At 48.2% G+C, this 12,777-nt stretch overlaps 1 protein-coding gene across 1 annotated transcript in view; it reads left to right on the plus strand.

Moving 5' to 3' along the window:
* The first annotated feature begins 3,041 nt into the window (after positions 1-3,041).
* Positions 3,042-12,777, plus strand: part of Syp (synaptophysin) — a 14,866-nt gene continuing 5,130 nt past the window's right edge. Inside the window, exons 1-5 of the mRNA XM_050160983.1 lie at positions 3,042-3,124; positions 4,223-4,288; positions 5,340-5,464; positions 8,700-8,895; positions 9,545-9,736. Coding sequence (XP_050016940.1) covers positions 3,089-3,124; positions 4,223-4,288; positions 5,340-5,464; positions 8,700-8,895; positions 9,545-9,736 — 615 coding nt within the window. The 5' untranslated portion in view covers positions 3,042-3,088. The remainder of the gene's footprint in view (positions 3,125-4,222; positions 4,289-5,339; positions 5,465-8,699; positions 8,896-9,544; positions 9,737-12,777) is intronic.

Raw genomic sequence — 12,777 nt, forward strand, 5'->3', positions numbered from 1 at the left:
TCATCCACTGCTCAATAAACCCCCTGCCCTTCCTTCGCCCAGAAGGAGGCAAGCATTGAGCACACACTGCTGGATTTTGGTGTCTTTGTGCTGGCAGCCCAGCCATTTCCATCCATCCCTTATTGCATCCCTGAGCCACTGCCCACACATGAGTATTTCCAGAAACCAGGACAGCTAGGCCTGATTATTCAGCGTCAGGGAAGGAGGGAGGAGGAGGAGAAAGAGACAGCAGCCAAAAAAAGCTGGAGACAGAGTGGAGGTGGGGGAGAAGGAGGGCACCGGGCAGATAGGGGGAGGGAAGAGAAGAGACACTGGGTATCCGCATAGTAGGAAAGGGCAGAGGCGTTCCAAGGGGGTCATCAGTCAGGTCAGCCTGAAGAAGGACAGACTGTACAAGAGTTTTGACAGCGAGAAGGCCTAGAGCTTACAGTTAACCTGGTAACTTAAGCAGAAATGTCCTCATCAAGAATTTTGGGAATGTTAAATTGGTATCGTAAGTGTCTCCCATTTCCCATCTTCTGCCTGAGAAAAAGAACAAAAGTCTAAATCCGTTGGTAGAAATTGTAGGTGACAGCAAACAGTGGTGCTTCTAGCTTCAGGGAACCGATGCCGAGCCCCCTTGATCTTCCTGAAACAGCTGAGAGTAACTCTCCTCCCACACAGATGCCTGAGCTCCTCTTTCTGCTTCTGGCTCTGCCTTTGGGGGTCTCATTCATTCAGGGAAAGCTTATCAGGCATTTGGTGTGTGCCAGGTGCCTTGCTGGTTTCCCTCAGGGCACACTAAGGTGGCTTAGACATGTGACAAGGTTTATCGAAAGTGGGAGTCAGCTCCCCTCCAAAGGAAGTGCAGGTAGTGTAGTGAATGGGGTCAGATGCGACCGCCCTAAAATGGATCCCGCCCGACTCTTGAAGCAGGGGGTTCTTATTTGTATCTTTTAGATCAACCAAGCCAGGAAATTTGGGAGGAGCCGCCATCAAAGACTGAGTCTCTAAACACACAATTATACTGGCATTGAAACAAAGGTTTAAAGTAATTGGGTTGGTGTATGATAAAAGAGCAAGTTAGGCCGGGCGGAGGTGGCACACGTGGCGCACGCCTTTAATCCCAGCACTGGAGAGGCAGAGGCAGGCGGATCTCTATGAGCTCGAGGCCAGCCTGGTCTACAGAGCTAGTTCCAGGACAGGCTCCAAAGCTAAAGAGAAACCCTGTCTCGAAATACCAGAAGGAAAAAAAAAATCAAGCAGTCTTGAATGCCAGGTTCTAAGATGTCTGCTTTTTATATCGAAAAGCATGGGAACTATAGGAAAGAGGTGAGTAAGTTAATGACATAGTTAACTGTGCATTTGAAATAGATGCTCTGGTGGTATACTGCGAACAGGCTGGAGGGAAAAGAGTAGAGATGCTAAAATTGGCAGAAGTGATGGTTCCCCTAGCCAGGGAAGTTAACAAGGGGCTTGGTGAGAAGTCAGTGAATTCCAGGACTGTAAAGGAAGTAAAATGAACCATGTCTTGATCCCTGGACTAAGTGCATTATAGTTGACTATCTTTTTTAATATGTATGAAAAGCCTAAATATAATATTTTAAAACATTTTACATGTCTAAGGTCAAACAGGAGTAAATATTAGAAATGAGATTCAAGCAACTGAGAGCCAAAACTCAAACAACTGGGAAGTATCTATTACATACTTGTGCTTTTAGAAATAAATATAGGAGCCAGGCGTGGTGGTGCAAGCCTTATTCCTAGCATTCAGGAGGCAGAAGCAGGCAGATCTCTGTGAGTTCAAGGCCAGCCTGGTCTACAGAGCTAGTTCCAGGACAGGCTCCAAAGCTACAGAGAAACCCTGTCTTGAAAAATCAAAAAAGAAAAAGAAAAAGAAAAGAAAAAAGAAAGAAAGAAATTTAACGTCATCCTCTAAATTCAAGGCCAACCTGGACTATGTGAAATTCTACCTCAAAAATAAATAAATAAATAAATAAACGGCATTCATCCAAATGTTTAGACTTTCAAAGATACAGAGAGGTATGGAACGGTGTTCTTTTCCGCTGCTGACAGTGTTATCCATTTTCTTTTATTACCTGTGTAAGCTGATGCACTCATAGGTTATCACTTAGTATCTTAGTGCTTTTTACACACATTTCTTAATGGGAGGTTGACCATCTTAACCTCAACTATATTTTATCCCTCGGATTTTGTAACATGGCAATCATCACTGACCTTGATGGGCCTAGTTTTAGTATCACAAAAGAGGGTAGTCCATTAAGAGATGGAGGCCCCACACAGTGCCGAGAGAGAGAGAGAGAGAGAGAGAGAGAGAGAGAGAGAGAGAGAGAGACACTACTCTGGCAAGCTGTCCTTTCATCTCCAGGCCTGTACTCTGGTGCCCCCCTTCCTTCCCTTCATCTCTCTACCCATACTAAATCAATGACGTTTTACAAGAAAGAGGGCTAACACACAATCAATGTATTAAAAGAGAGGCCAAGGGAAAAAAAAAACAGAAGGTGAAGTTCAGTTAGAGTAGGCAATAATTTGACCAAGAAAAAGAGAAAAATTGAGGTGGTTAGAGATTGGGGATGTGCTTAAAAATGCAGATTTTCCAAAAGGAATCCTCTGGACCTTGAACTGTCTTTTAACCTGCAGAGACTCTGAGCATCGCTGATTACTAACTGTGTGACCTTGTGCAAGTCACAATCTCTCCGGAGACTCATTTTTCTCACCCGTAAAAACAGGACTAATAGTCACTGCTATATAGGGGTTAAAGGAGTGAACACAGTGTAACAAACACGGCATTCGGCTTGGCAAAATATTATAGAACTGAGTGGTCCTCCTATCCCCAGACAGCTACCTATGCTTTCTGAAAAGACCCAGCACTTTAAGATTTACGGATTCCAGCCTCCAGGATGGAATGGCTGCAGGCGAGCTGGAGGGTGAGGGGGGTACCGTGGTGCGCAGGCGCTCGCCCGAAAGAGAGACAGAGTGAGAGGGGCGGGGCTGCCGCCGACTGGGCTGTTCCGACGATCGCGCGCCGCCCCCGCCGCGCCCCGCGCCCGCCCTTGCTAGCAGGCACCTTCCGCCCCCTGCATTGCTGATGCTGCTGCTGGCAGACATGGACGTGGTGAATCAGGTATGCGCTTCAGCACCGTGGATAGAGCCCAGCGCTGGCTGGAGCCCCGGTGGCTATGGCCCCTCCAACCCTAAGAGGTGTTGGCCAGGGTAGCGGGATGCGGTCACTGGGGACTAGGATGGAATTGGGGGGTCTGCAGCAGGCTAGGGGAGGAAGGAAGGTGGAGAAAAGGAGTGCGCTTTTTTGCCGCATCGAGGACTATCCTCACTGCCGCAGAGGGGGCCGCCAGAGCCCCATAAGAACTGTCGGTGGGGAAAAAGAGGGGAGCCCGGGTCTAGGAAGAGGGTAAAGGGGTAGGGGAGGGGGAAACGAAAATAAGACTTGGGGGGCTGCAGATGAGCTAGGAAATAGAGCGACAGAAGGTGTGGGGGCAGGGTGGGGAAGGGCTGGCATCCGCCCCTCCCAGAGATTTCACCCCGTAGATGACCACCCTTCGTCCCCCAGCAGATTTAGGGGGACGATCCGATTTTGCCTCTCCAAAGCCCCCAGGCTCCTCATTCCCAGCGCATATCCAGTGAATCCATGCCCCAGCTCTCCCCCACCTTAATCATTCCAGACCATCTCCGCCATCTCCTTCTTCTTCATCGCCTCAGAACTGGCTTCCTCCCTAACCAGTAGCGACCCCTCCCCACCCGCATCGCCTCAGACACAAGCACCATCCTCTGACTCACGTTTACCACTGCAGACCCCTCCCCTATGCTGTTGTGACTCACCTTCATCCCTCGGCGCCCCCTCCCCCACTCGAATGAACCCCATCTTCTTCCACTCAACCTTTTCCCTTTTCCCTTTCTGAGTCACCTTTAAGCAGCTCAGACTCGCCTTCCCTAACTAGTCTGGACCTCATCTATTTTCTACCCCCGACCTCTGCCGTGTGACTCATCGGCTCACACTTCACCACCCCTGAACCCTGGGGGTTTACTCTGAGACCCTGGTGTTTACTCCTTCCCCAAAGTGTCATTTTCTCCTCCTCACTCCCTCTCCATATGTCACCTACTTCTAGGGGTCACATGCCCTATCCCCAGGGATCAATGCTTGGCAGCCTGGCCCCTCACCTCTGTATTCCCCACCACCTCCCTCCCCCACTGTTTTTCTCCTCAGCTGGTGGCTGGGGGTCAGTTCCGGGTGGTCAAGGAGCCCCTTGGCTTCGTGAAGGTGCTGCAGTGGGTAAGTGTGGTCTGGGTTGTGGGGTGGGTGGAGTGCAAGGAGAAAGGGTGGTAATGGGGTCCTGAAGAACAGGGGTGCTGGAGGGTCAGGGAACCAGACAAGAACTGGAGTGGAAGAAGATGAGGGAATTGGACTCTAGAGTAAGGTCCCAGGGGTTTAAGGGACAGGGAACAGATAGGCTATGACGTCACATAAGGCCAAGGGTACCCCTGTTGTGGAGTGACAGATTGTGACGTCCTACCTCCTCTCTTGAACTAAAAAAGGGAGGGATGGGAGGTGGCGCCTGAAGCTGAGAGAGAGAGAGAAAGAGAGAGAGAGAGAGAGAGAGAGAGAGAGAGAGAGAGAGAGAGAGAGAGATGCAAAACCAGAAAAATCCAGAGATGGTAAAGGAGACAGAGAATGAGAGGCAGGGAATGGTAGAGACAGTGATGTAAATGCCAAGAAAAAATGAGATGAGAGCCAGAGAACTGGGCGTGAGGCAGAAAAATGTGGTAGGGGAAAGAAAGGCACACACAGATAGATGGACACCCAAAAGAGAAAACAGAGAGCAACATACAGAAATGGGCACAAGGGGGACGGGGAACCATAGAGACCTTGTGACAGGCAGAGCAGAACAGACAGGCAGACCAAGAAACAAGTGTGTAGAGACATACAGTCATACAGAGTGAAAAGAGAGGGGGGGGGAGGATCGGGGAGAATATGCATAGAAACACAGATACTGAGAGAAAGAGATGCAAAAGACAAAGATGCAACGAGTGACAGAAGAGAAGAGAAAAAGAAAGGGGAGAAGGGACAGGGGGAGGGGAAGGAAGGGGAGGGGGGAGAAGCCAGAGCACCCAGAGGTAAAAGCAGAGACACAAGGAGAGAGAAACAGTCACACCCTTGTAATCAGCTTGTGCTAGGACCCGGTGAACCCTGATTAGGGGGGTGGGGGTGGGGACCTCTCCATCTGCTGCTGTCTCTGCTGCCCCCCTCAATCTGTCCAGAGGAGGGCACTCCCTCCCACATGCATACAGGCTCACTGCAGCCATCCCCTTCCCTGCTACCCAAGGTCTTTGCCATCTTCGCCTTTGCTACATGTGGCAGCTACAACGGAGAGCTTCGGCTGAGCGTGGAGTGTGCCAACAAGACGGAGAGTGCCCTCAACATCGAAGTTGAATTTGAGTACCCCTTCAGGTGTGCCCCTGCCCTGGTATCCTGAGACCTGGGAGAGGCAGGGCCGGGGTGAGGGTGGGTCTGAACAATCCTTCCCCATGACCTCTGCACAGCACACACAGGTCATGGCCACTGGGATCGCTGCCCGTGTGCTGAACACCTACTGTGTAACTGGCACTGCTCCTGATCTCTAGGACAATGTGATATGCAAGACAGACACAGGGTGTCACCCTCTCTAGCTATATTCTGGGGGGGGGAATACAAGACAGGAAATAAGTACGATTCATAAGCAAATGGCAAAGTTGGGGCTGTAGCGCAGTGGTAGGGAGCTTGCACAGCCTTGGCACGGCACTGGGATACAGAGAGAGAAAGAGAGCTACATGTGTATAAACACATATGTGTACGTTTGAATGCGGTAAATGCTCAATTAATGTTCATTGCTGGGTGTGGTGGCAAATGCTTGTAATCCCAGCACTTAGGAGGCTACGCCAGAAAGATTGTGGTGAGTTCCGGGCTACCCTCAGATCCAAAGTGAGGTCTTGTCTCAAAATAAGGGGAGTGTAATGGCTCAGCAGGTAGAGTCCCTTGCCACTAAGCCTGACAACTCGACTTTGATCGCTAAGTCACATGCGGTAGAAGAAAGAATAGACTCCCTTCAAATCATTCTCTGACCTCCACACATGAGCTGTGACAAACATACACCTACATACATGTGGGCATGCACACACTAAATACAATTTTTAAAAGACATATTTTAAAAATAAGGCTAGTTAACATTATTTACTTCTCAACGTGCTGGAGTTTAACCGGGACTAAAGCAGATCAAATTCCCAGTCCTCATGACTCTCCATTAGAACAAACAAAAGGGGATAACTATTGATGCAGATAAATACTAGAGGCATATCCTCATGCAGGGGTTTGGCTAGAAAATAATGGGGATGCTGTATAGATATGGAAAATCATGGGACCAAATTAGAGGTTCCCGATGTTTACTGAGCCCCGAACATGTGGCAGGCATTGTGCTAGGTGTCAGGTGTACATGTGTATGGACAAGCTGGAGGAACTGCTCCATCTTAAGGATGGGGACACAGACCCACAGTTTCGCTTGACTTTCCTTGACGACTGAAGCAAATCATGTCACACACAGTTTGAGTCTCAAGTTCCTCGTTTGTAAACAGAGATAATAATATTGATGCTCCACAAGGGGATGGGACATCTTCACTAAGTCGATACTTGTAAAGCACTCAGTGCAGTGTCTGGGACCAAGAAGTGCTCTGCATGTGCTTGTTAAGTGTAAGAAATCAGATTTAGATCTTGGCGAAGAATTGGGAGTTGGGCAACACCAAGGGTAAATGGAGGCCTAAAAGATCACACAGTTGGGAGAGGGAAGCCAGCTCGGGTCCTGACCAGTGATAGAAACGGGAGACGGCAGCAGAGCATGACCGAGAGAAACAGAGAGAAGTCAGAGCTATCCAGATTCACGTAAGCCACGGAGAAAAGAGTTTGGGGACTGAGGGTGTAGCTCAATAGCAAAGCACTTGTCTAGCATGCCTTCGGTCCCATCTCAAGTACCTTGGAGAAGGGGGAGGCACACACATGATGTTTGGGGGTGGGGTGAGGGGTAGTTGGCAGCATAAGAACCAGCCTTTTGGGAATTCCCTAAAGGCCACAGAAGCCCTCTATGAATCCCCCACCCCCACCCCAGCATCTTCTATGCTTGGGATCTCTGCTATAGGAGACACCAGTTCTATTTGTTCAGTCCTGGAAGCCAGTTTCCAACGTGAGGCCAGAGCTGCGGGCTCCCAGGCCAGTTCTATTCTGCCCACACATGAGGCTTTCCCCATCACAGCACAGGGAAGGCCTTTGACTCAGAACACCTTCCCAGTCTGCCCTTCACACAGCCTGTTCCAATATCCCTCTACTCTTCAGTCTTTTCCTATTTCACAGCTGTTGGGCTTCTCTGCCACGCATACATTTTTTTTTATCTCAGGGACCTAAAAAGAGTCTCTAAAAAGAGAAAAGCGTCAACATGATTTAGGAGGAGATGGGATTCATACAGCAGCTCTGTCCTTCCTCTACTAGCTGCGTGACTATACAAGCAAATGCACTTCTCTAAGCCTGTTCCCATCTCTGTGCTTCACCCTAAAAACACTGCTCAAGAACCTAATTGGTGCCAGCACTGTTCCAGACCCTTGGGATCTGTCAGTAAATGAAAAAGGAATAAGCCCTGCCCCCTCATAGTTACAGGGGAAAAAATCAAGGGAAAATAGTAAATCCCGAGCTGGGGAGCTAGCTCTGTCAGTAGAGTGCTTGTCTTACAGGTGTGAGGACTTGAGCTTGACCCCCCAGAACCCACATTAAACAAACCCAGCACAGTGGCTTGTGCCAGAATCCCTGGCACACCATGGACAGCCAACTTAGGGTAATTGGTGAGTTCCAAGCCAGAAAGAGACCCTGTTTCAAAAAGAGGGGTGATGGTACCTGAGGAACAACACGTGAGGTTAAAATTTGTCTGTCACAAGTCTGTGCAACTGCATACACACCAACAAATGTGCACCTGCACACACACGCGCATCCAAACACAAACACACACATGCATAAGGTCCTATGTTCAATCATCAGCACCAAAAAGGTTTTAAAAGTGAGATGGGGAAAATCTTTAATGAGAAGGTGATTCTTAAGCAAAGTCTGAAGGAGCTGGAAGAATAAGACATGAGGCCAGGCCTTGGTGGCGCACACCTTTAATCTGAGCACAAGGGAGGCAGAGGTGCATGAATCCCTGTGAGTTCAAGGCCAGCCTGGTCTACAAGAGCTAGTTCCAGGACAGCTAGGACTGTTACACGGGGAAACCCTGTCTCGAAAAACAAACATACAAACCAAAAAAGAATAAGACATGAGACTATGTTAAGGAAGGGCATGCTTACATGCTCTTCCAAAGGGCTGTGAAACAATAAGGGGAGAGCATGCCTGTTAAAGAGAGCATGCAGCCAATGCAAAGACCCCAGAGTAAAAAGATATGATAGCTGGTATGTTCTAGGACAAACTCAGAAGCAGAAGTGCTTGGGTTGCACTGGGGGAGGGATACCACATATCTTACCAGGATGCTTTCAGCAACCAATGGTACATTGTCAGTGCTCAGTGCATGGTCGTTTCCTCCTCTTCCTGGGACCTCGAAACAATCTGGGAAACCCATGGTTGGGAAGGTGAGAAAGGGATTCTTAGAGTCTGGGCCCCACCTACACACCTCTCTCTTCAGGCTGCACCAAGTGTACTTTGATGCACCCACCTGCAAAGGGGGCACCACCAAGGTCTTCCTAGTTGGAGACTACTCCTCGTCAGCCGAATTCTTCGTCACCGTGGCTGTGTTTGCCTTCCTCTATTCCATGGGGGCCCTGGCTACCTACATCTTCCTGCAGAACAAGTACCGAGAGAACAACAAAGGGCCCATGATGGTGAGTCCCCACAGCTGATGGCATGCATTGACCAGGGACATGAGGCTGCATGAGGCTCACAAGCCAAACCGACTCCAAGACAGGCCCATTGCCAAGCAGCCCAACACTGCTGTTGTCTCCATGACTCGACAGTGGGCATCTGGCTTGTGAAGCCATAAAGTCATAGAGAAATACACACAGCCCACACGGAATGCCAGGCCGGCCCACAACCTGACCCTATATCTTTCACACAGCCACAGAGACTAGATCAAAGGAAGTTCACTGTGACAGAAATACGTCACCCTGCCACACAGACACTGATTCCTACACAGAGATATTCTCACACCCTCATCCCAGACATAAAATGACACATATTCCCACATGCAAATAAAAGCGGTAAGACACACTTCTCAGAGATTCAGAAACATCCCACAGACTTAGTTCCTCCCTCAACATCCGCACCCACACCAGCACACTCCCACAGCTTCTGTATCATACACACTCACAGGAACTCAAGCTGAACACACTGGGAGCTTCCGGGCTGCAAAGGCAGAAGTGAGGCAGGCCTCTTCTAGAGGACCCCTCCCACAAAAGCGTGTCACCTCAAAAGGGCTGGGGGCTCAACTTGAAGCAGTCCATTCACAGTGACATCTTCCTCATCCCTGACTAGGACTTTCTGGCCACGGCCGTGTTTGCCTTCATGTGGCTAGTTAGCTCATCTGCTTGGGCCAAAGGCCTGTCCGATGTGAAGATGGCCACGGACCCAGAGGACATTATCAAGGGGATGACTGTGTGCCGCCAGGCAGGGAACACGTGCAAGGAACTGAGGGACCCTGTGACTTCAGGACTCAACACCTCAGTGGTAAGCCCTGGGAAGCTGGCTGGGTGGGAAGAAAAAAGCTGAAGGGCACAGTCTGGGATGGACAGTGGTGGAGACCAAAGATGAGAGGTGAGTCAGGAGATCCATGGGGGCTCCCAGGAGGAGGCATGCCAACAAAAGCAAGCTGAACAATGATAATCGTTAGGATAGCACACTCTGTCTGTCCCCCATTGGGGGGAACATGAGGCCCTTCAGATTAAGCCGGGACACCTGGACCCAGCCCAGTAAGGTTAAATCTCCTGAAACTCAGTATCCTCCCAGGACTTGTTTCAGAAACTGCAAAAGAAAAGACTGTCTTGAAATGGTTCCCGTCTTGGACGCCCCCTACTGGCTAGAATCAGTCTGAACATAGATCCTATCACTTGCAAGCTCTGTGACCTACAGCTAGTGACAAACCTTTTGGGGATCATTTTGAGCATGTAATTGAAGGCTAATAATGCTAGGTCCTGCTCCAAAGCTGAGTTCTCACTGAATTCACACCACACAAAGTGCTTAGGAAGCAACCTGACACAATATCGCATCCTATATCACTATTGCAGATGCTAAAATTTGAACCATTCTTTCCTGCCTCTTGTTGTGTTATCTTGGGTAACTTAGCCTCTGAGGACTTGACTTTAAAATAAACATAACAAGGCTGGAGAGGAGGCTCAGTGGTTAAGATCATCGGCTGCTCTTCCAGAGGACACAGATTCGAGTCACATGGCAGCTCACGCCTGTCTGTAACTCCCGTTCCAGGGGATCCGACACCCTCACGCAGACATACATGCAGGCAAAACACCAATACACATAATTTTTTTAAAAAAATTAATTAATTAAAATAAATAAAGTGGACATATCAAGGGTTGAAGAGATGGCTCAGTGATAAAGAGTACTTGCTGCTCAGCTGGGCAGCAGTGGCGCACGCCTTTAATCCCAGCACTCGGGAGGCAGAGGCAGGTGGGTCTCTGTGAGTTCGAGACCAGCCTGGTCTACAGATCGCGTTCCAGGACAGCCAAGGTTACACAGGGAAACCCTGTCTCAGGGGAGGGTTGCAGGAGGATGGTGAACACTCGCTGCCTTTGCAGAGCACCGAGATTCAATTCCTAGCACCCACACTTTGGCTCTGACCCCTCCATAATCCTAGTTCCAAGGAACTTGTACCCTCTCTGATCTTCTCAAGGACCAAGCATGCAGGTGGTACGCATGCATATGTGTGGCCAAAACGCTATATCCCTAAATGAAATTTGAAATCTGGGGCAGGAAGACTGGCGAGAGTTTGAGACTCTGGGTTATATAATGAGTTCCAGGATAGCCTAGGCTGCAGAGTAAGATCTTGTCTCAAAAAAAAAAAGAAAGAAAAAGGAAAAGAAACTAAAAATACTAAAACTAAAATGGGATATCCACTGGGTGTAGTGATGCATGTGTGTAGTCTCAGCTACCAGACAAGTAGAGACAGAAGATCAAGCACTTGAGCCCAGGAGTTCTGGGCCAACCTGGGCAACATTTCAAGGCTATCTCAGAAAAAGAATAAAATAAAATGTAGATTTTACTTCCTGTCCAAACATGGAACTTTAAGTGAACTAATATTGTTTAAGGTACTCAGAAGAGGGTTTGACATAATAGTAAATGGCATATAGTATTTTGTTTTTTAAAGTGTTTTATTGTTTGATATATTATTTATAATTTTAAATTGTTTTTCTTTAAGAGCATATATTAGTTAGGCATGGTAGCATATATCTTTAGTCTCAGCATTTGGGAGCAGAGGCATATGGATCTCTGTGAGCTTGGTCTACATAATGAGTTCCAGGACAGCTAGGACTACACAGAGAAACCCTGTCTAAAACAACCAAAACAAAACAAAAAAGCATTTATTTAGAGTCAGAAATGTTAATACACACCTGTAAACCGAGCACTTAAAACACTAATTTTTTTAAAAGACTTATTTTTTACGTATGAGTATTTTGCTTACACGTGTGTATGTGTACCACTTTTATTCTTGGTGCCTGTGGAGTTTAAGAAGAGGGTGTCAGAAGCCAGACATAATGGTGCAGGTCTTTACTCCCAGCACTTGGGAGGCAGAGGCAGGTAGATCTCTGTGAGTTCGAGGCCAGCCTGGTCCACAGAGGGAGTTCAGATAGCCAAGGCTACACAGGGAAGCCTTGACTAGAAAAAGCTTAAAAAAGAAGAGAGTGCAGATACCCTAAAACTGGAGTTATGTGTGTTTGTGAGCCATCATGTGGGTGCTGGAAATTGAACTGAGCCTAAATCCTCTTAACCCTGAGCCATTATTCCACCCTCAGGGCTAATTTAAAGCCAGACTAGCCTACATAGTGAGCTCCAAGCCATCCTGGGGTAAATGACAAGATCCTGTATTAAAAACAAAAATCAAATGAGCACACCATGTCTCTTGCACTTTCAAACACAGACACACACGCACACACACAAACACTATAAATAAATGAATTTAATAAAAAGTAAAGCCACCAGGCAGTGATGGCACATGCCTTTAATCTCAGCACTCGGGAGACAGAGGCAGGCGGATCTCTGTGAGCTCGAGGCCAGCCTGGTCTACTGAGTGAGTTCCAGGACAGGCTCCAAAGCTACAGAGAAACCCTGTCTTGATAAATAAATATGAGAGAGAGAGAGAGAGAGAGAGAGAGAGAGAGAGAGAGAGAGAGGAATGAAACCAAGGATATTTGTTTAGTACAAGGTGAAAGATTTATATGATCTGAAGAGAAACCAGAGTATAAGGATATTTGTTTAAAAAGTAAAAGAAAACGGGACTGGAGAGATGGCTCAGTGGTTAAGAACACTTACTGCTTTTCCTAAGAATGGCAGTTCAATTCCTATTGCTCGGGAGGCAGAGGCCAGCTCAGCCTGCATAGTGAGTTCCAGGACTGCCAGTAAAACCCTGTCTCAACAACCACAAGAAGCATTTGGGAGGCAGAGGCAGATCTGAGTTCAAGGCCAGCCTAGTCTACATAACAAATTCCAGGATGGCCAGAACTACATAGAGAGAACCTGTCTCAGAAAAATATATATAT

This window comes from Alexandromys fortis, unplaced genomic scaffold (genome assembly GCF_014885135.2).
Source record: "Alexandromys fortis isolate MF-2015 unplaced genomic scaffold, M_Fortis_MF-2015_v1.1 scaffold_83, whole genome shotgun sequence".
NCBI classification, from domain to species: Eukaryota; Metazoa; Chordata; class Mammalia; order Rodentia; family Cricetidae; genus Alexandromys; species Alexandromys fortis.